At 28.3% G+C, this 24,010-nt stretch overlaps 2 protein-coding genes across 3 annotated transcripts; one reads left to right on the plus strand and one right to left on the minus strand.

The window, feature by feature from the left end:
• Positions 1-63: 63 nt before the first annotated feature.
• On the minus strand, positions 64-3,780 carry Naa80 (N-alpha-acetyltransferase 80). 2 transcript variants are annotated; one of them, XM_014434751.2, is made up of 4 exons: positions 3,533-3,780; positions 3,331-3,464; positions 3,167-3,242; positions 64-2,938 (listed from the first exon to the last, which is right to left on the minus strand). In XM_014434751.2, the coding sequence occupies exons 1-4, from the start codon at positions 3,631-3,633 to the stop codon at positions 2,701-2,703; spliced, it is 549 nt and encodes a 182-aa protein (XP_014290237.1). In that variant the 5' UTR covers positions 3,634-3,780; the 3' UTR covers positions 64-2,700. The 2 variants fall into 2 exon arrangements, with proteins under 2 accessions (XP_014290237.1, XP_014290236.1); XM_014434750.2 differs by having other exon boundaries at positions 64-2,971.
• A 7-nt stretch (positions 3,781-3,787) lies between these two features.
• HBS1 (translation elongation factor EF-1alpha (GTPase) HBS1) lies at positions 3,788-24,010 on the plus strand. The gene is made up of 13 exons (XM_014434749.3): positions 3,788-3,981; positions 4,063-4,131; positions 6,099-6,392; positions 6,480-6,527; positions 9,658-9,765; positions 11,940-12,051; positions 13,147-13,383; positions 16,371-16,600; positions 18,097-18,330; positions 18,408-18,581; positions 18,992-19,191; positions 22,429-22,674; positions 23,909-24,010. Exons 1-13 carry the CDS (start codon positions 3,939-3,941, stop codon positions 23,915-23,917), a joined length of 2,004 nt encoding a protein of 667 aa, XP_014290235.1. The 5' UTR covers positions 3,788-3,938; the 3' UTR covers positions 23,918-24,010.

The raw sequence follows: 24,010 nt of genomic DNA on the forward strand, positions 1-24,010 counted from the left end.
TATAAATGTTTTATTTTTATAAATAAGAAATATTAAAAAAATAGGGGGTAAATCAACAAAATATAAAGCAAAATAAAGTATATTAGAACAGAACAATACAACAAACAATCCAAGAAATATGTATATTTTATAAATAGATAATAATACAATATTTTATTATTTATACAAACTAAACCAACAATCCCTAAATGCAAATAAACCCTGAGAGTGTTAATAAAAGCTATAATACTTGTTAAAATAATAAATGAAATAAGGACAACATAGAGCATAACATAAAATTCAAATTAATATTAATTGGCAGTACAAACCATCACAATCATATTTCCTACATTGAAAAAATTTCATACAAAAATAATTTATCTTATTCCCACATTCTTCAAGTGGTGATTCTTGAATTACAAGCACAACCTACTTTCACAAACATTGGAAATTAATGGTTTCTTCACATATTCCTGATAGTTCTATCACATTATTATTATTTTTTTTTTTTTAAGACAACTTTAGTTTATAGAATAAAAATTAACTTATACTCATACATGATATTCACAAATATATTAAAAATTGAGAAAAAAAAAATCTGTACCTAAGGAAGTTTGATAGGCTAATACTAGAGTAAAAACGTTTGGTAACATTTTAATTTTGAATACTGTTAAACATTTTTCAAAACATACGTATATATAAAATTAGGCAGATTTTATGACATAATTTCAAAAGTTCTGAAACTTGACTATATTATTTATATGGATCTACTAACGAACATACCAGAAGTTCTAAAATGGGTAGCATGAAAACATTCTTAGTTAGCAGGACATTATGTTCATTTTAACTTGACTTAATATAAACATAACATTTTTAACAGCTATACATAACTTCTGGCAATAAAAAAATAGATATATTCTTTTGAACAAAATACATACATATCAAATAACTTAGTCAACAAATGGTCTAATTAATACAACTAAGACTATGGCAATGTTTAGAAAAAGAAAAGAGAGAATAAAATTGAACAATTGATAATATTAAGTAATTTGTAAAGTTTTGGTATTATTCGCAAGAATATTTACTTGAGATGAGGGTGAATAGTTAAGAAGGATTGTTGACATTAAGGAAAAAGGGAATAAATTAAGTCTTTGCAACACTCAACCTTTTCATCATGGCATACTAACAAAAAATAAATTAAAACTTCTCTACAGTGGTCTTATGTAACTATCTCTTCAATTGAAACGATAGAAACGTTTTTATTGTTAGTGCTGTAGTTATTATAAAAATGCCTAAAATAAAAGCAAAAGGTGGACCAAGATGATTAATAGCTAAACTTAGTAATAAAGTTTCCCTTAAATAATATCAATCCCTAATTGCTTTAGTTCATTTCACTAGAAAATTATTTTTATGCATTTAACAAGGAAGAGTAGATGAAAAGAATTTAACAAATCCAATCAATCAATAAATTCTCACCATGCAATGCAGTCATTCTCAAGTTCATAAAAAGTTAAATAAAATATTTATAAATCATTTTGCTTGCACAAGTGTGAAAACATGCATGTAAGTCCAAAACTGTTAGTTTTACATAATATTTATTTTTTTTCAGAAATTTTGCATTATAATTAATTTTTCTACTTCATAGTTTGTCGATTTCTAGTACATATTATTCAACAAAAAAATCTCAATATGATAAAAATTAAGTTTTATAAACATTTTTATTTCCCTTGGAAAGTTAGATTAAATAGAGGTTTCAAACTTTTGGAGACAATATTTAACAAAAGATTACCAAATTATGTAATATTTCCATGAAATAATAAATGAAATAAAGTATAATATTTGGAATACTTATTAATAACTGACATAAACTTGAAAATATAGAGATTAAAGATTAAAACCTCAGTTATGTCTTCTGATTTGTAATTAGACAAAATTTAAATATTGACTAGTTATAAACGAGATAAATTTTTTTATATGAGGGAAAAACAAGTATCCAAAAAACTTGAGTACAAAAAAAATGTAATTCAAAGTTTGACGCCTCCAAAAAATTCAGTTTTTGTTTTAAAATGAGTAAAGTATCAGCCAATAATTATTAATTTATGATTCTTAGCCATTCAGAGATTATTATTTTGTGGAGATCGGCAGCTTTTCTCCTTTGCGCACAAACCGCTTTTTCTTTTCCCAATTAGGTATAATTCGAATCCATTTTTAACAGGTATGGAATAATTAATTTGCACATTTAACCTAAAAGGAATATAGCACTTTCCTTAAACTATCTCTAATGACCAATAACTCGTAAATTTTGAAAAAAAGAAAAACCTCCTGTAGTCACTAAAGAAAAAAAAATCACCAATAATGCTAATAAATCTGGAAAGATCCAGAATTTAGAATCAAAGGATTTCCGTACTTACAATATTTAAAGTATTTCATTGTTTTACACCTTGTTGTTTAGTTAATAAAAATGATTATTCACAAATAATTATTTTGATTCTCGAAGGAAATCATTATACAATATTCCCTTTCAATAAATATGTTTTTAAAGTATTGTGCTGCATCTATCTAATGGTATTTAATTGTTATAACTTAGCATAATATATTAAAGAAGCAAGATTGAAATAATACTATGAAGTTAGCACAATTAAGACAAATATTCAAATAAACAACACAAAACACTTGAATCATAGAAAGGAAAAATATTGTTTATAAATAATAAATGTTTAATTATTTGAGTGTTTTACTCATGTAAGTTTTAGCTGTTTTTCTATATTTTTTAGGAAGCCTATATTTTTTTTTCGGTAGGGGTGGAGGAGGAGGTGCATTAGGACAAGCATTAGTAATTACATTTTTTTTAGGCTGTTGTTCTTCTTCTTCACTTTTAGGCGTTGAATCACAGAAACCAAAATACATCACTGGCTGGCAGATTTCATAACCAAGTTTGCTGTAGAAACCCTCCTGCCCTCTAGTAGAAAGATAAATTTTTATTTTACCCTGCCTGAAATAATAACTTTCAAATCAGTGTCAAATAAAATACATCAACATCTACTGAAATGAAATTAAACATAATCTTTATTATGTGACAATAGCTTCTAAAGATTAAAAAAACAAAAACAATAAGACAATAAAGCTTGCTCATTGTCTGGGTGATGTATGAATTAATTAATACACAAAATTAAAAATAATTGAATACCTTTGAGCATAATCTTCAGCTTCTTCCATCAGAAGTTTACCCCATCCTTTACCGCGATGCTCTCTATGAATGATCACTTAAAAACAAATATATAAAACATTCAAAAATATTAAACTCATGCTCATCAAAACAAAATTTTTAAGAATAACAATGTTTTTACTCACTTGATTCAATCATTAATTCATCTCCTCCAAGTTTTATCTCAGTTAACTTTACATGTCCAACCACTTGTTGTTCTGCCAAAATTAATACAAGAGATGTAGGGAATTTGTCACAGGACATGTATAAACTCTGTAGCCTAAATGGAGTAACTAGTGTAGTAATTTTAACAAAAAGTCCAAAATTAAAATAGATAAATAAATTTACCTTGCAGCTTTACTTCTAGGCCATTCTGAATTTATAAGATCACAGCATTCCACAATAAACTGTTTACATTTATGAATAGGGTAAACTTGTAAAAATTCCATGATTATTTTTTTTTAGATTTGTAATACAAAAATCTGACTGAGCTACTGGCATACGGATCTACAACCATTTTTAGTAATAAGGTAGATATGTTGTGAGTAGAAAAGGTTATAAATATCTGACGAAATTTGAAAACATCTGAGCACTAGGGCAGCCTTGAAACCTCCCTTCGTTAGATCCAACAGAGTTGGACACAGTGACTGTTTTTGAAGGATGGCAAGCTCTGTCGTATTCTTTAAATTTCGTCAGATTAACTCCAGCGATATAAGTGTTTAATTCTTCTCTTCCGTTTACAATAAATATAAACATGTCGCGGCATAGAAACGTAAGATCGATGAGATATTCTGATGGTATGGATCGCTGTTCATGTTTTAAATTGGATCTTTTAGTTGTTTGTTGGCATTTTTATTATTTTTATGTTTTGATTTTAGAGTATGACGGTTATGATGATGTCTATGGCCATTCAGTGGAAGATGACTACAGTATCTCTCCCAGTGATGGTAATTTTCTGGACATTTCATACATCTGTTTTATCAATTAACTCAAGTTAATCAATTTTATGTTAATGAGAGCTGAGACCTGTTATTATTAAACCTTTCTGACTCTAAAATTACTAATACTATTTAAAAGACTCTCTCTTCTACAAATATATATGTTTAAAATCACTTTTAATCTACTGTAATTTAAAATTAAATTATGTTTTCATTTAAGTTGAAAAATCTTGGTTCAAGTAGTGTTTCATTCTAGTTTCGCCTCTTTGATGGGGGCTGATCAACTTCAGTAAATATTAATCATTTCTCCAAGTTTTGAATTAATTCCTTATCTATTTTTATATTATTATTATCTCATCAATGTTCATCCATCATTACTTGTAATCATAACTAGTCAGTTAAGGCCTGTCACTTAAGGAATCCTAATCTCACTTAGTTTAATTCTAATTATTGTATGACGTTGGAATTACTAATACATGCTGAGTCCAATATACAGTCTCATACTGCAAACTGCGATACCAGGATGGTCCGACATTCAGGCATGAGCTGTACTGGTTAAAATATGCAGAAGTCCCAGCTACTCTTTTGTTTTCTCTCAGATGTAAATATTATCCCAACTGTTCTTCATCTTTTATTGATTTGATTAGTCTTCGATAAAATAGGGAACAGAATATAACACTGTTCATAATTGAATTAAATTTGTTTTATTTTTAGATTATGGTGTTCTTTGTCAGCTTTAATATCAATATGTCAGCTTTTTATCAATATTTTACATCACTAATCCTATAATACAAAATTTATCAATGTCTATGTTAACAATTGCTTCTTCTAAAACAGCTCAACTCAACTCCTTGATAGTCAGGCATTATCAAGAAAGCTGATGTGTCATAATAAATGATTTTGGATCAAATCCAGGAGCTTCACAAATCTTTTCTCGATGACAAATCGTTGAACTTTGTCACGGTTAAGAACATGGTTTTCTATTCATTAACACCATAAACTGCAGAACCCAATGATTGAGTAGAATCCTACACAATTTTTTATTCTTTGGCTCATCTCACCCTATTAAAGTTTTTTATCAAACCTGGTCATATAGTCTTATTTAGTAAAAAGGGTTATATGAATTTTAGTGGTTTGATTTTCTAAATTCATATGGGATGAGAAAGATTCATGTAAAAGCAATGCAGATCTCACTACATGAAGTCCTTAATAATAGCCTGATTGGTCAGATAGTTGTAAAAACCAGATCTTGAGATTTTCATGTTTAGGTTTGCAACTAAGAAAAACAGTACAAAGTAATAGGAGGAAGGCTAGTTATATAACAGAAAGAAAGAAAATAAATGCACCAAAAGATTAATGTTAAATATTTTAGGGAATGCTTAAAACATAAGGATGCAATGAGAATAGATGGGATTAGGTTGTAGATGGATATATACATGCACAGAGAGTTTTTTTTTATCAATGGAAATTATGGTTATTATTGGAAGATTTCAATATTAAAATAATTGGTTAAAGGTTTAACACTTTTAGGAAGTTTACACAAATAAAAATTTGAAACATTTGATGAAATGTATTTTTTTTTTTTTCCAACTCTAACCATTCAATGACAATACACTCCTTGAATTCACAATTTACAGGCTATCATTTGCATATCATTGATAGAATTTTCATTTATAAGATAATACTCATATCATATGTTTTACTATTTTTATTGTTTGTGTTTTTAGCACTTCTTTTGAAAATACTTTTTGCGTTAATCATTAATTTTCATTTTCCATCCTATTATTGCTCTTAATTGCACAATAGACAAATAAATAGATGTTATTATTGTTTTGTTTTTTTTTAGAAAATTTATTATTCAGATATATTACTTTTACTTTTAGTAATTTTAATAACTTTCTTGGGCTTTAAAATATTGTCTTTTTTAAGCTTTAAGTTTCTAATAATTGTTTACGGGAATGTTGTAACTGTTTCAGCTGCCTTCATGTATGACAGGTCAACTCAACAACGACAGATCAGTTCACTTTTAAGTACTGAAGAAAATATTGCAGAAGAGGATGAAGTAATTAACGATCAACCTGAAATTTTATCATTAAATGAATTGGAAAAAGCGAAACTGATGTCTTGTTTAGATGAAATGAGAAATGTTCTTGGTGATTCAATTCCTGAACAGACCCTTTCTGAAACTATTATTAGTTCCAACTATGATATTACTATAGCCTTAGATAAAGTACTGAATAAATCTGTTTCTTCTCAGAAAAAAGGCAAAGGTAAAAAATAAGTATAGTTGTATGCCTACTTATTTTCTTTTTTGTCTTAATATTTAAATTTTGTCTATTTAATTTTTCTTATTTCAGAGTCACCCAAGCCACAAAGAACAACACCATTTCGTCGTTATGAAAGAGGTTAATACATTTTCTTTTTATCTCATTACTATTTTAACTATATTATTTAAAATTTTATTAATCAATCTGTAATGTTTTTCTTTTATTAAATGTTTTATGTGTCATCACTTCACGGGATCACTAATGAATCAATAAGTTCAGATTCTTGATTCTGTATTTTTCTTAAAGCTTTGGAAAAATAGTATTTTATTATTTATATATGTTTATAAGACTGATACCACTGTGTTTTTCATACTTAAAGTCATTTAAAATCTTCTATCAGTATTAGTTATAAAACATAAGATCTTTATAATGGAGTTATAAAAATCTGTATGATCCTTGTCAAAGTGTAAGTAACCTAATTATTTAAACTAGAGAATCATATTCAGTAATTTATAACTAATTTGAAAATGATTTTTAAATTGTTACTAAAACACTGAGACTTAAAACACTTTTCTTTTATCAAATTTGCCGTTGTGTTATAAACTTCAATGCTTTCTGGAATATTTCTATTTGTGCCAGTGGTGATTTCTTTAAAACTATCAAATGTTGCTTAAGATACAACATGACAACTCATTTTTACGTTTCTATAAAATTTGTTGTGTTGCCAATAAACTTGATTATCTTAATATACCCAGAAATGTGTTATATCTCACCTCTATTAATTAAGATCATTTGTCTATTCTGTGTGAAAATATCAATTCAATAGTATTCATAACTCTAGTTTGGTAAAAATGGAGTGGTCATATTGCATCTTAAGTCACAATTTTTTTTTTTTTTAATACTAATAATACGTTATTGGTTAAGACAGGGTCTTCTTTTACATTAAAAATGAAACTAACTTAAGTTCATTTCAATGATAATTAACAAATAAAGAAGAAGTCATTGTCATTTTTTTTAAATTTAATACATCCAATTTGATTTTTTTCTGGTGATTGCTATCAATGAAGCAATTTTACTTACAAAACTTGAAAACATATTTGAATACTAGAAAATTTATATTTTAGGATCCAAGATCTTACATGCCTATCATTCTGTTTCATGTGACATGAGCAAAATTTATTTTGTGGTAGCCTCATGAATTTTAGCTTGGCATTTTCATTCTAACAATTCTAAAAACATGGTCCTTAATAAAAGGATAGACACCAGTGGATGATATACTCCTATGCATGAATAACTTTCCCTCTATAGAAATCATATCAAGATATTGTGTTATTTATAATTGATAATATGTAATTTGAAATTAACATATTAAATGCATACAATGTTATTTTATATTTTAAACTAGCTACTTATGTCATACACAGGGCGAGGACATGACCAAGAATCCAAAATTTACATAACAAACTAAAGGACCAATCACAAAACAAAAAAATAAAACCGACAGTGCCTTCAGTTTCTTGCTTTGTACTAATTAAATTTCATATGCATACAGTATGTTTTTAAAAAGATTTAAAGAAACTATAAAGTATGAGTACATTCTGTTTTTCTTCACATCTACCTGTATATGATTGGGGAAGGGTCAAAATGATAAAACTCTCTATTTACTTTTTATTTCACTCTGTATAAGAAAAAAACATTGAAAAAAAAGCAGCAAATAGTACCTACTCCAAAATAATTAAATTTAATCAATTCAGTCCAGATTGTAATAACTTTTTCAAGATTTATAACCTAAAATACAAAATGAACTAAATTAGGAAGCTAATTAACTTATTTTTTAAAAATAATTCCCAATCATGAAATACATTTGATTATAATTTTAAAAGACCTATTTAATTAATTTACAGATTAATATTCGACCTGTGCTTTCTTAAGGTTTTCTTGTTTATTATTCTGATTATTGTAATATAACCAAATTTTGAATGCCAAGTTTTATGAACATGGGTCTGGCTCAAAATAAGTTCAATTCAACAAATTCACAAACTTAGTGGTGTATTCTTTTCTATATCTCTCTTATTGAATATCATTATGGATAATTAAAAATATCTGATACAATAAGGATTTTCCTATTTAATAATAAATTCATATAGCTCTCAATCATAATTTTTTAAAAATTTTATATCTCTTTTAGTAGTAGGATTGAATTTTATTTTGGCCTCATAGGTGGATGGATCCCCAATAATGTTGCCTGTAAAAAACAGAATGATGAAACGAAAGAAGATATGGTTAAAAAAAACAAATGTGAAACAGATTTTTTCAATGTTCAAGAATTTCTAACGTCTAGTGATAAAGATTCAAGTCTAGAACTGTCAAGAGCACTTCCTAACAAAAATATGAAACATCGTGTAGAAACAAATTCCTTGATTAAAAAAAATGAGAATAAAATGTCACTGAATCTAGATAAAGAGGAAATTTTTGAATCTAATACTAAGAAAGAAAATATCTATTCTTTCCAAAAAATGACTATTGATGAACTTCAAAAAGTTAGACCTTCAAGACTTGGTTTCTTTGTCTGTAAATGTTTGACTGAAGTTGATTCCAGCATTCCATGTATTTTGAGGAGCCATCCCACTTGTATTAATACAAATATAATACCTTTTAAGTTTAATTGTCTTTCACCTGATGAAGAAGTGATCAGTAAAAGGAAATGGTAGCTGATTTTTTTTATGTATGACCTGGATTCCTCAGGAGCTGTTTTGTTGTGTAAATTAATGTATTAAAAATATTTTATATTTTAGTTCTGTTTGTTCTATACCTCTTCCTATCTTTTACATATTATTGGTACAAAGCCTATGTGGTGTAACTGCAAATTTTGCTATGTTGGGTTTTATTACATTTCACTTCCAAATGCCAAAAAGATCTAACTGAATATGTGATGTCACTTATCAAAAATACTAAGTGATCAGTTGAATTACATCAAAATTGAAATTTTCAGATATGCCACTTTGCCATTCTACCAATGATATTACTGTGGTCCTCTAGATCATAAACTGTTTTAGATTGCATGAATATGAGGTTTGAAGATTTTTTAAAATTTCAAATGTTATTTAAATACGATTAAAATAGTTTACTTTGCATTACATATTAATTTTTCCTGAGTGAAAAAGAATTATACTAATGAAAAATTGAATCTATTTATAATCTTCAGTGTAGTTTTAAATTAATAATCAGAAAATATCGAGAATTCTTCATTTTAAGTTTCTTCTAATAGCACAAGCTCAAGGAGAACCAGCTGCAACACCAGTAGTTACTGTTGTTCCTAGTCCTGCGAAAACCAATATTGTTAAGGGATTCCATCTTCCACAGGAAAATATTGAAGGTAACAAATTATTTTGTGCTTTTGCATGAATTAATTTCCAATTTATTTAATTTTATTATTTATAAATTATGATTTATAAATCATAATCATAACTGTTTTTTATGTCACTCATTCACAAGAAAAGTTACACAACTCAAAAACACTAAATTTTACTGGTGAACCAAAACAAAATGTGGTGCATCATAATCGCATATATCATAATTACTGTCTAATAAATTAAGAAAAAAAACTAAAATTTTCTTGATTAAAATGACACTTATCTTGTTTCACTGAGCATCCTACCCTTGGAGCTGTCTTCACACCACTTAGGTGTGCTCCTCTTTTTGTTCTATCATTTAAAATTACTTAGGAAAGGAGAGTAACACATTTGTGGTGGTTTAACTACAGTTTTAACACTTTTTCACTCGAAAGCCATCACCCAAAAGGGCACAGACCTAGTTCTGAAATAAAACCCAAAACTATTTCCTTTTTTTTTTTTTTTGTGTTACTTTTCATGTAGATGAGCACTATACTGAGGTCTGGGAAAAGGATACTTGGATCAAATCTAAAAGTGGGCTTCACTTTGCAGTGTGGTACAGAATAACTAGATAATTATATGGGGAGGACAGGTGACTGACTGAGTGGATTAAACCATTTGCAATAGGTAAGGTTAAGCAGCAACTTCAAACATGTTCTTGATGGGTGACTACTCATGCTGGATAACCATACATCTCCCATCCCTCTCATCCTGCTGGGTCTGTATGGCCTATCAGCTTACTGGAGGCAACTCACACAGAGCAGATGTAAGAGTGATGACCCCTACTTATATGCTTTTATTAAGAATCACACTATGATCTTATAGGATGTCCAATAGCCACCTAGTAGTTTGGCCCAAGTACAGTTTACTCTTAGAAAAGAAATATTGGTCTTCCTGCTCCTGGTGAAACCAGAGAGACCCTTGGTTTTAAACCTTGAACCCAAGTTGGAGTTGGTGGTAAGGACACTGACAAATTGGTCCCAAATGAACTGGTTATATAGCTACAGGTAGGCCTGCTGCTGCACCAGGCTATTTGTGCTCCCACGAATAATAATGTCTATCACAAGAGCAAATTGTGTGACCCAATATTTTTATGGACTATAGTGCCAACCGACAAAAACTATGTACATAATCAGAGTTGAATTAAATATCTTGAATGTAATTATGCTATTTTTGTCATCTGTTAAATGCTAGCAAAGCTCCACACAGTTAGTGGCATTGATTCAGACACCTTAAGATCATTCACTTACTCAGCTTAAGTGGAGGAATCATATGCTTATTAAAATCCTTTAAGTCATAGCCCTTAAGACCCAATGAAGGTTGGTTCGTTTTATTCAACGATGTTTTTCAAATATAGGTATTGTTATTAAAAAATAAAAACAAACTGGTATTGGCTGATTATAAAAATCTTATCAATTTTATGTTCATTATAATCCTAGTTAATTTTTTTCAACTATTCATATTTTCCAAGCAGGATTCTTACTCAATTAAAAAATACCAAATGCTTTCCTGCTTTTTTTTTTCAAGTAGTTAGTTATACTATTGCAGATATAAAATATAAATTATATGCAATTAATCTTAGATAATCATTCTATCAATTGATGAATTATCTTGAAAGCTAAAAGAGAATACTAGTTGAGAAATGAAGTCCATTCTGGAGAAATAAGAAAAATAATTTAGTTTCAAGATTATTATTAGGGTTATGAAAGTAGTAATTCTATTGTTTGAAGTTTTTCATTGCTATCGCTATTATTTTATTTAAAAATAAAAATTGTTGAGTGTTTTTGATCGAAATAAAAATAAATTGTCACAAAAATTTTTTCCTCTACTCATGGCCAATTGATGACCGATATCAAGAGTCAAAGTGATGAAAAAATTAAAATTAAACCTGATGGTGTTTGTCCTATGATCTTGACCAACCATCAACATACCTGAGACAAAAAGTTTCGAGTTAAGGAAGCATGTCTTTATCAACATGTGTTACACAACACGATCTAATGTTTATTTTATTTGTAAAATATCTTGGATACGTTCTAAAAATACATGTTTAAGAGACTAGATAAAAAAAAAAAAATCAAGGCGTTTTCACTCTTCATTATTATATTTTCCATTAGTTTAGTAGTTTTTACAAAATATTTTACTATTTGATTTGTTTTAGATAAAAAAAGTTCTTTAAATGCACGATGTTCTTCACCAATGAGTGGTCGTGCCAGCCCTGAGTCTACCTTTGTGAAATCTAAGTCCAATGACCAAACATTCAAAACTTCCAGGTATAGGATTTTATCATTCATGGGTATTATCAACTTATTTATAAAAAAGTATTATCATAGGCATACAAGTGAACATAAAGTAGAAAATTAATTGTTATATTGTGATACTTAGGCAGATGAAACACCCAAAGTTTTTTGAAATAAAATTTCTTTAGCTGCAGTAGAGCAAATTGGCTGGTTCAGACGAAAAGTGAAATGCTCCCCCTTCTCATTAAATAAAATATAACAAAATAAATATTTCATTTAATTAAGAGAGATTTTCTTTGATCACATTCCATTTCTTAATTTTGAGATGATAAAATGATCAGCAAAAGAATCCAAGAAGTTTTACTTTTAACATCCACGACTTTTATTTTTCTAAGTTAAAAAAGTATTCAAATATTTAAATTTCAAATTTGAGCTAATACCAATAGTCATTATGAATTGAAATTTTTTCACTGAAAAAATGCTAGTGCAATGTGAATTAGATAAGTCAATTTCTAATAATGATTCTTTCCTTGGTAGGTACCTGAAGAGGTGGACCTAAAACGGAATAGTGTAGCCAGGATTTTGTATTTAAATAAAAAAAAATAAAGATGTATTGCTAGAGAAAGCCTTAAATTTATAAGTATATTTATATATTTAAAAAAAAGGCTAAATTAGAACTTGGGCTTGGGAGTTTCCATAGCTTATTTTATTAGGAAAAATTAAAATTTCTATAAGTGAATGAAATTAAAAATTTTTAAAAATAATGAATTTAACGATTAGGTTTCTTAAAATCATTGTAAAAGAGGAAATATCTTGAAATGTTTATAACTGAAAAATGAAAGGAAAAATTGTATGCACTGTGACAAATAGTCACATGGCAACAAAGAAAGCTTAATATTTAAATATTGTATTGGGATATGTTTTAGATGTCTTAAAAATGGATGATGAAATAAGATTTAAAAAAGGGGGTATTATGTAATTTTTAACAGATCTAAAATTATTTTGTCATAACTATGAAAAATATATAATATAAATTTTTTCCACTTATGATTACCAGATAATAAAGTTCAATAGTTTATGGAATGCTGGATAAGAGAAATTGACTGTTGATATTTTATTATTTTATAGGAATACAGTTAAAGCTGAAGAATTATTTCAAAAGGAGCGTGGCGACACTAAGTCTCAACTTCATATGGTGGTTATTGGTCATGTAGATGCTGGGAAAAGTACATTAATGGGTCATTTACTTTACAAATTAGGCCACATTAGTTCTAAAGTAATGCACAAATTCGAACAGGAAAGCAAAAAAATAGGAAAGCAGTCTTTCATTTATGCATGGATTTTGGATGAAACTGGTGAAGAAAGGTAACGTGGTAAATTAATAGTTTATATTAATTAATTTCTCAAATTAGATATGATACTGAAGTTTTGTTTGTGTTTTTCTGGCATGCATAGATTTCTCATGTTTTACACTTCAAAGTTAGAACTTCAGCAAGGTTTTTTTCTTTTTACAGTACCTTGGAATACTTGTAAAAGAGAATTTTTAGAAGCTATAAAAGTCAGGGAATACGAGTTTTTCTTCAATTTACTTTCTTGGACCATTCTTTCCCTAGATTAAAATGGATTAGTGATGCCTTTCAAAAATAATTACTCAAACACTGAAAAGTTCTATTCACTCACCAATTGAGAAAACTTCTTTGGCCTTTTATTATCATGATCACCTAAGCCTGGAATTCACAGGTTATCACATGATCTGTGATTTCCAATAGGAACAAAAGCTTGCCTGAAAGATCCCCTTGGTGAGCAATTGTGCAATCAAACAATGTGGGAGCAATAACTTTAGTTGTCATTATTGTGCCATGGAAAGTTATTGAAAATATTTTTCAGAGTATTCTCATTGTGGGTAGGCAAACACTGTTGAATCTTTACCTCAATTGTATCCTTCTAGATTGTCTATTTTCACATTCTTCTCACTTATAAGTACCTCTCTGACCATAAAAATTGTTTACTTTAATAAAAATGGACAGTAAAAATCAATACAAAAAGGGGGTTTGATGTTGATTTAAAAATATTAATGAAAAAATAATTTTGTTTCGGGACGAAGTCACATTAATTACACCATTCAGATTTTATGTATTGTCTGTCTAAATATTTTCAAAACACTCATATGAATTAGTTTATAGTAATATTTACTTAAGAAATACGATATTGTTTACATGGATGAGGTAGTTTAAAGTTGATGATAAAGTAGGTTAAGGAATAGGTGGATGTTCTGGGAAGGAAAATGAGGAGGATCAATGGATGGAGATAGATAAAGAATTACTAAAGGAGAAAGCTTGAATCACCAAGAACTTGGTGAAGAAAGTAATTCCATAAGAGTGTATATAGATAGTTATATACAATCTCCATCATCTTATCCAAAGGAAACATGAAACTTTCTGAAGGTTTTATTTAGTAGGTTTAGCCATAAATTAATGCAAAATACTTTCCCCTTCTTGTATTTGTAAAGTTTGTCAGTATTTATTTTATGAGTCATTTTAAACTTTGAACCCTGAAAATGTCATTAAAGTAACTATCCCGAGTATCATATCATTAAAGTCATTTATATCCAATTACTTTTCTAGAAAGGGAAAGCCTCCTTTTGACTTTCCTTGAAAAGTTTTACTATCATTTAAAGTTTTTTATGGTATACAAATTTGTATACTGTACATGTGTTCAGTCATTAACTTTAGTGCAATGAAAACTGGTTGGAAATAAGGAAATTTCTTTAGAACTAGTGGTTGGTGAAAATTGCAACCTAATGGATTGGAGTATAAACTCAAGAATTCTCTTAACAGAGTATCTTGCCGGCATTGAAAGTGGAAGATGGGAACAGTGGTTCATATATTTTTATTTATTATTATATTGGGCTTAACTGTCATTGGACCCTTAAATTTATTTAATTTTTTGTGTTTTGAATTAATCTACATCTATCATCTATCTATCAATTAAAGTTGATTTATCAATGTGCAATTAAATGGTATTAAATGCAAGCTTGTTTGTATTCTCATTGAAATAGACTGTCTGGACTTAAATCCCAAAATTTAAAATAGCTTCATCTAAAGTATTTTAATTTTGTTAATTTGTAATAATTAACAATCTTTTTTCATTAGTAGTTATAAATAATGGATGACAGAATTTGTTCTATTTATTTACATCCATCAGGTGGAATTGGATATAACGATATTCGTATACATCCATTCCTTCTAATCAGAGATATAAATGCCCCCTCCAACATCCACTTGGGGTAAAATCATAGAAAATATTGTAGATAGCTTTTCCTCCATACTGCGCATGCAGCCTCTGTATTGTTAGAGTCAAGTGTACTGAACTTGGACTTCTCTTGGCCCTTCAGTCTTATTTCCTCTGTGATTTTGATGGAAGTGATCATTTGCCACTCTTTTACTGTCTCCAAAAATCAGTTTATCTCACATTTCACTAGCAAATAGAGGATTGATAAACCTAACAGGAAAAAATACATACAAACCTGCTGTGAATGTTTCAAAAATTATGAAATTTCTTCATGTCACGATATAAATCTTGAAAAATTGTCATCACTGATTATTAAAACTGCATAAAAATTTGTTCCCAAAACAAAACCAATCATCCACTTAAGAAAGGTGACCTTTATTGTTCTACGCCACCTTGACAGAGAAATATAAAGCTTTAAAATTGTTGAAATCACGACCCTCATTACGTAACCATATTAATTATGGTTACAATGCTTAATTATGGTTTTGTTGGAGCTAGTTATGTTTTGAAGTGTACATAGCCCCATCTGCATCAAGGTACTTCAGTTATTAATTGGATTTTGAGGTTAAGAGTACCTCACTCTAGCTAGAGAGGCACTACCCATTATTCTCTTCATCCACTTAACGCTTCAATTATGAACTAAATTCACAAAAATCAATACCTTACTTCATCATTCTATTTACAATTTTTAGAAACAATATTTTTTCATTTTTTTGTTACTTTTTCTATTTTTACAGTAAAATATAATTTTATATTAGAAAATTTGTTACTGCATATTCTATGAAAATTCAGTTTTATTGATTGATTATTATGCTGTATAATGTAGCAACCCGATGTATTTGGGCAGCATGAATGAATAATATAGCATTTTTTTTTCTCTTAATACTAATATTGTATAATTAATATTAAACTAATATTGTATAATTTTTTATTGTTGTTAATAAAATTCATCCATAAAATATTTTAAAAACATAACAAATTAATAACAAGAATTGTAATGTAATCTTTATCAAGATTAATTGTTTTGATTTTCTCATTCTTTATTTATTCTTACTTTTTAGGTCACGAGGTATTACCATGGATGTTGGACAATCAAAATTTGAAACCAATACTAAAATAGTTACTCTATTAGATGCTCCTGGACATAAAGATTTCATTCCAAATATGATAACTGGAGCTGCCCAAGCTGATGTTTCTCTTTTAGTTGTCGATTCTACAAGAGGAGAGTTTGAAACTGGCTTTGAGAGTGGAGGACAGACAAGAGAACATGCTCTTCTGGTTAGATCATTAGGTATAATTAAACTCAGTTTTTCACCAGAGTCTGCAAAATTGTTAAACTTAAGTTACTAGATACATGAGTTGACTGTATAAAAAATCAAAAAGAAACTTTGAAGCTAATAAAATAGATCTCTCATTGTATGAGTTTGTAAATTATATGCATTTTGCTTCTTCACTATCGAAGGAGAACTTTGTATTTATGCAGGAAATAAAAAAAAAAATATTTCTCCACAGAATCAAAATTTCCAATCGCATTTTACGTTTCAGACATCAAGTAATAATGTTTTTCTATGTCTACCTGTCAGTAGTCAAATATATGTAACTACCATTAATCCAATTTTTTTGTAGTTTTTAGAGATTGTATAGGTTGGTATCTATATGGTCCCATATCAATCTCATTAAATTATGAAGGTCCAAATTATTTTGTAATATTTATGAATGATCAGTAATGGTTTATGCGTTGAATTCACAGTTCCACATTTGAAAACATAGAACTTTTCCTTCAGAAATTTATTCTGGTACAATGCCAAATATAGGGAATACGAAGCCTTGTAGAAGTACTGTTTATTTTAAAATTTCCAATCGCTATAGATCATATCAAGACTTTAGAAAAAAAAAGGGAAGCAACCTACCAACCTCCAAGATATTTTTCAGATAAAAATAAATGTATTACAATTTTAAATAGTTATTGAGAACATAATAGAATAAAATTAAAAACCAGCTACATTATTTTTGGGAAGACTTGTACAATCTCATGGAGGTTCTGTAAAGCAAAGGGGTGTATCTGATTCATCTATATTTGCAGAATACCATGAATTTGCTGGTTGTGTTGATAAAGTCCTGTAATAGCTAAAAATTATCCATTCACTTAAAAATCAATATATATTAGGGTGACAATTGATTTTATTGCTGATTTAATTAGCAAAGAAGAGATCATAGTTGCTAAATTTCCAAGTGTGTGGAGTGCTTCTGGAAATAGTTGTTTGTAATGATCTAATAGCCAGAGAGGGTATGGGAATCCTTTTGAGCAAGAGCATATTGATGATATGTGGGGCAGACAATAATTTTCCTCATACAGTATATTTCCCAAAATTGACATTCATCAGTTTTCCTCTTTGACAAAAAAACTTAACTTCATTCATAGCTCACTGAGTGTTTTGCCACTTCTGTAAGAACTTTTATCCCATAAGGATTTATTTTTTTCTATCTATCTGTAAGAGTTCTACATGTTTATTTCTAATAGTATAGTTTTTTGTCAGTACGCTGGCTGATCAGATCTAGCCATTTGTTGGTTATCTATATTTTAATATTTCATTAATATTAAAACATATATTAAATATTGCAAAGAAAGGGTATATGATTTAAAAGTATGTGAATCACACCAGTTTCTTTTTGAAGTAAGGTTCAAGTGGTTTATAATTTCTTTTTTTTTTTTTTATTAAATAATTAAATGTAATCTGTCCTAAAACCTACTTTTAAGTTATTAATTAAATGTTAATTTTATTAAAGGAGTTAGTCAGATATGTGTTGTTGTAAACAAGCTGGATACAGTATCATGGAGTGAAGAAAGGTTTTTAGAAATTCAAAACAAGTTGGGTGCTTTTTTGAAACAAGCAGGGTTCAAGGAACGTGATATTAGTTTCGTTCCATGCAGTGGATTGAGTGGTGAAAATTTGACTGAAAAAAGCAAATTACCAGAACTTAACAAATGGTATAAAGGACCATGTTTATTGGAAGTTGTAGGTATGAAATAATTTGATTTCTTACTGTAAACATTCTTTTATCTGAATAATACTTAATTACTAGTTTTCTATTTGTAGACAAATTTCATTGCCCTGAACGACCTGTCAGCAAACCTTTGAGGTTACTAGTGAATGATATTTTTAAAGCAACGGGATCTGGGTTTTGCATCAGCGGACGTATTGAAACTGGAATAATTCAAGTTGGTGATAAAGTGCTGGTACAGCCTCAGAATGAATCGGCTCTTATCAAAGGTACCACTGATTAGTAATAAACATTTTATCATCACTCATCTAAAATACAAGTAATGCAATTTTTTTAGGCTAAGGACACTAACTCTTCCAATATGTCTTAAGACCCAAAAGCTCACTAGCTCATCTTGTTGATGTGCTCATATCATTAATTACTATTAAAATACTCATTTCTATTATGTATTATGTATTTCTGTGATCATCTTGCTTAATTGGTGTTTAAATAAAAGCATCTTATTGTTTTTTTTGTTGAACTATATCAATTATTGAAATTTATCGAGATTTTGTTTAGCTCTTTGTACAAATATGTGTACCATATGGTATACATCATGGAGCTGGTATCTGTTGGCATTTTTATATTTATGTTTTTGTGTATGTTTAATAAGTTTCATTTAATTAATTTTTTTTTCTAGCGATAACCATTGATGAATTATCTACCCAAACAGCATATGCAGGAGACTTTGTCAGTGCTACATTGTCAAATTATGATCAGGATAACATTTCGATAGGATCTGTATTGTGTGATCCTACCTCTCCTGTTCCTTCATCATCGAAATTTGAAGCAAGAGTCGTTATTTTCAACACAATCATTCCAATTACTAAAGGATACTCGGTGAGATTTTATCCATTTCAACTTGACTTAAGATAGTTTCATTTGTCATCCAACCTGAATTAAATTAAAGAATTACTTAAAATCTGTCAACTTCTTGAATTATTTTATTTGATTCCATTAAATAAAATATGAAATTCTTAATATAGTATTAATTATGCATGTTATTTATCCATCAAGAATATTAATTTGTTAATAAAAAAATGATCCATTGTTTCCTATAAAAGCCAATGTTTACCTAGAAGCCAAATTATTAACTTTTGCTCTTACAGTAGAGGAGACTGTTATCTACGATCAAAATTTACTTTTATAAGTATTACACCAGAAAGAGTCAATCATGATTGTCCATCCTCTGGTACTCCATTCCTCTACACTATTTATTTTTGAGGCTTAAAATATTAAACATTTACTGACCAAAAAAAAATATAATTTATTGATATGTGATCAATGGTTCAAGACTATAATATGCAATCACGCTTGATCACGCCCTAATGTACCTTGGATCATTAAAATATTGCACTTATAAGCTAAATATCATGTATTGAAACAACATATTTCTACAGAAATTTATATTTTGGTTCATTATAAAAAGAAATAAGGTTGTTTTTAAGTAGTCAACTAAATCATTTAGGATTAAAGCTAGAAAAGTTCACTTGAAACCACATCTATCCATCAGTTCTAGTCGATCCGTTCTTTCTTTCTTTGAATTTCTTTGAATTCACAAATTTACTGCCATTTCCAATTCATTTGTAAAATTAGTCTTGTGTTCAAAGTGATGTTGATCCTGTTAAAAGTGATTGTCTATTCTTTTCACTAAATTTTACCTAACGTATTCTCCCTCATCAAATGTCTCCCTCACTCTTTCAAAATTGATTCCTTCTTGTTTTGATCTATGCTCTGTTGATTTATGTATTTATACCCATAAACATTAGTCAGAGTTACAGAACTTTGTTTTGATCCAAGATACTAAGCTTGTTTTGATGACAAGTGTTTGTATATTGAACCTTACCATTCATTCTAGATTATGTTCAAAACTATGATAGGGTGTAACAAATTACTATCCCAATGAGTAGTAATTCAGCTTGAAAATATTTAAAATTTAAAACTCAATCATTTATCTTGTAAAACAATAAATAGTAGAACCAAAAGTTGATACTTGAGCTGTAAAAAATTATTTCTATTTTACTCCAAAACAATAAAAGAAGGGCAATCACTCTCCCCATTCCTTGCACTCTACTCAATAAACTTTGTCTTAGCACAGTTCTATCGCATTAATTACATTAAGGGTGATACGAAGTACGGTATGATCAAGGAATTACAGTCTCTCCTTCTAACATCTGGCCCTATTCCACTGAAATTAGTGGCTTTTTATTGTTAGAATAAATGTTATATTCTACTTACACATACCTATCAAAATATCTATTCATAGGAAATGTTTGAGGATTTACTTCCACATAGTAGGGTTGGCAATGAGTCATCATTTTTGAAAAGCCTCTCGATAACCTAAACACTATCAATATCATTCCTAGCATCACACTTTCAATTCTCATCTATGGTTTAAGAAAAACAAAATTTAATTAAATAAATTTTTAAATTATTACATTCATATTAAATTATGGAATGTAAACACCATGTGAAGTTTTTTTTTTTCTTTTTATAATGTTATTTTTAATAGATTAAAGTAGTTCTCGAATTTGTTGTGTACTCTATGGTTATATAAAGTGCACCGGAGAGAAATGATTCAATTCAGTTGATCTTACACCAAATTAATCACATGTGTTTAGCAGCTTTCAGAATTGCCACCAAAATCACTGGTCACACCATAATGGTTCTCAGAACTCAACATTATCATCTGCTGCCAATTTTTTTATAAGCTTATTAATAATGATTTTGAAACATATTTTCATTGTTTGTTATTTACTGATATGAAAAATCATTTTGTAATTATTTACAGCATTTTCCTAAGTTTATTAAGAAATAATTACAAGATATATTTGGTTCATACTATTCATAATTGTTACTTATTTCCTTAAGGAATTATTAAGTAATGATAACTGTATAGCCAGCCATTTAAATTATTTATGTTTTCATTTGTTTAAAAAAAAATGAATGCAACTTTCATTAGTATTAAAAAATATTTATTTATATAAAATATCTATTTTTACAAAAATTGTATTCCAAATTAATAGTTAAGGAAGCTAAATAATCATTTCTTACCTTCTTCTTCATCAAATGCTTTGGTCACATAAATTTCAATTACTCTTTCATTAAGTTTTAAGTTCAATACAATACATCTTCGACTTAAAATGGTTTTGGTATTCAATTTTAAAATGGTTATATTATATGGTATGGTTTGGTATATATATATATATATATGAACAAATTTATATATAGTACATCAAGTTTGTGTTTGTATTTATATGAACAAATTCCTTGATTTTCCTAACCTGGAATGTTAGCTTGTAATTCCTTCTAAACTTAATTATTACATCACCAAAAAATATTATCATTTGATAGCAGGTTGCACTTTTAGTACAAAAGAGGCACAAAGGAAAATTTCTATTGTCAGAAATTCAAATCATTGGCCCTACAAATTCCCAAAGTGCAGCGAGCCCTCAAGTATCAAACAAATGAAATGGCAGAGTAAATATTTTACAAGTAGTAGAAAATCCTGAAGGTTTTTATGTTTGACAGCCTATATCCAATTTTCATTTTTACAAAAGTGAACAGAAGTTACTTAAAAAAAATAATTTTTTTTGTATATTTTTTTAAAACTACTCAAGAGTCTGAATTTCACACCCACCATAAGGGAAACTACAATTAATTATTTTAATGAAATAGGCATTATTGCTTTTGAGATGCAGTGATCAACAATAAGTCAGTGAATGTTACAGACATGTGCTGTCCGCTTTTATTTACAGAGAAAACAAAAATTATAAATTGTGGCTCAAGTTGTTTTTCCTCTGTATCCTTCATTCCTCTGTATATTCAGAATATACAGTTATTTTTCCTATTCCTATAAGTTTTTAATTAGTTATGATAAATTGATTCCATTCTAACTCTAAAAACTGAGAAAATCAACCACAGTGGTTATGTTATAAGACCACATCTTTTTTTCAGTGATGTATATATAAAAGTAATCTTAAAATGATAGTAAAATTAGGATTAATAAAAAATATGAAAAAGTGAAAAACATGAAGACAAATTTTAAGGTTCTTATAATTATCATCACTTTTTCAGGTTGTTCTTCATTTACACTGCATCACTGAGCAGGCTATTATTACCAAGTTGATCTCGCAAGTCAATAAAAATACTGGAGAAGTAATAAAGAAAAAACCTAGGTGCCTGCTGAAAAACAATAGTGCCGTAGTCGTCATTGAAACCTCCAAGCCTATATGTATTGAACTTTACCGAGAGATGAAAGAGTTAGGAAGGTTCATGCTAAGAGTAGGCGGTGTTACAATAGCTGCTGGTCTCATTACAAAAGTATGTATTAAACATATCAATCATTTTTTATAATGATTATTACAATTATTAAACTTCTGAAAAACATGATCTTAATCAAAAATTTAAAAGTTTTTGTCTCTTGTTTTCCATTTTTCTTCCATATTTCTAAATTAACAATAGAGTTTAGATCTAGTGATTACTAATATAATGCCTAGTTACTGAACTACAACTAAGTTACTAAACTAATATAACCTTGAAAGTTCCCTCTTCTTTACTTCCAAAAAAATTATGATTAAGTTTTGAGCTTTTTACTTTGGGCCATCATCTCATTTAATTACATAATATATTTTGACCTGAACAAAAATTTTAAAAAAGAATTTATTAATATTAGTACTGATTTTTCATTATTAAGTTAGAATAATAAAAAATTGAAAAATATGATCTTAGTCAAAACATTTTTCCCTATCATATTTCTATGTAAGCAGGTGAGTTAAGATCTGGTAATTACTAATTAGTTCATAAAGGACCTTAAACTGAACAAAGCTTTTAATCAAAATATATGCAATAAACATGTCAGTATGAATGTTTTTATTTTGTTTATGTTACATAATAAAACATAGCTCAGATCAATTTTTTCCCCCAAACTTATTGATATATCCATTGATAAACCATTATAGAACCTTACAGAAAGTACTGGATAAAGGGAGCAGTTTATTCAAACAAATAATCTAATGGTTAGACCCAAAGAATTTTTGTAAGGATTACGTATTGAGAAACATTTTCTTCAATTTGTTTCCTAGCTCAACAGTTTGATAGGTCTGATTATGGACCATAGTGATAAGGTTCTAATTCAGAGTTTTATTCAAGATCTCTACCTAAAATCTAAAATTTAAAGTGGAGCTAACTCAGTTGTTCAAGCTGAGAATATAGTACAGAAAATAGTAATTAATCCATAATTAAGATTTTTTAAAGTAGATCAATCTCAAATTGAGGTGTTTCAGGGGTCATCTACTTATCTTCCAGTTGCAAAGTTGGAATCAATTTGTGATATTGTCTCCTAGGGAGTTTGTGCCTTGGATTTTGACATTAGTTTTTCTAAAAATTTTTAGTTTGATTGAAGTGAAGTATAATGTTTTGCAAATGTATTCGATAGTATATTATACAAATATAAAATATAGTATATGAGGAATGTTTACAATTAGTAACATATCAACAATTATTATATCCATGTTTAAATGATTTCAATGTATTTTTTTTTTTTTTTTTTTTTTAGATCTTATGATGGAGTTTGCCAACCACACCTATACGTAAATAATTTTTTAACTAATGTATATATATATATGTGTTTAATAAACTATATATATAGAAAAAGTAA

The sequence above is a fragment of the Halyomorpha halys genome, unplaced genomic scaffold, assembly GCF_000696795.3.
Source record: "Halyomorpha halys isolate HHAL.00 unplaced genomic scaffold, Hhal_1.1 Scaffold1421.1, whole genome shotgun sequence".
NCBI lineage: Eukaryota > Metazoa > Arthropoda > Insecta > Hemiptera > Pentatomidae > Halyomorpha > Halyomorpha halys.

Coding starts and splice junctions, on each gene's coding strand:
- Naa80 (XM_014434750.2), bottom strand. CDS start 3,633: ATGGAATTTTTACAAGTTTACCCTATTCATAAATGTAAACAGTTTATT. Junction 3,243..3,330: donor TGAATTAATGATTGAATCAA/GTGAGTAAAAAC, acceptor TTTGTTTTTAAG/TGATCATTCATAGAGAGCAT. Junction 2,972..3,166: donor GCTGAAGATTATGCTCAAAG/GTATTCAATTAT, acceptor TTATTATTTCAG/GCAGGGTAAAATAAAAATTT.
- HBS1 (XM_014434749.3), top strand. CDS start 3,939: ATGTCGCGGCATAGAAACGTAAGATCGATGAGATATTCTGATG. Junction 3,982..4,062: donor ATCGATGAGATATTCTGATG/GTATGGATCGCT, acceptor TTTTGATTTTAG/AGTATGACGGTTATGATGAT. Junction 16,601..18,096: donor TCTTCTGGTTAGATCATTAG/GTATAATTAAAC, acceptor ATTTTATTAAAG/GAGTTAGTCAGATATGTGTT.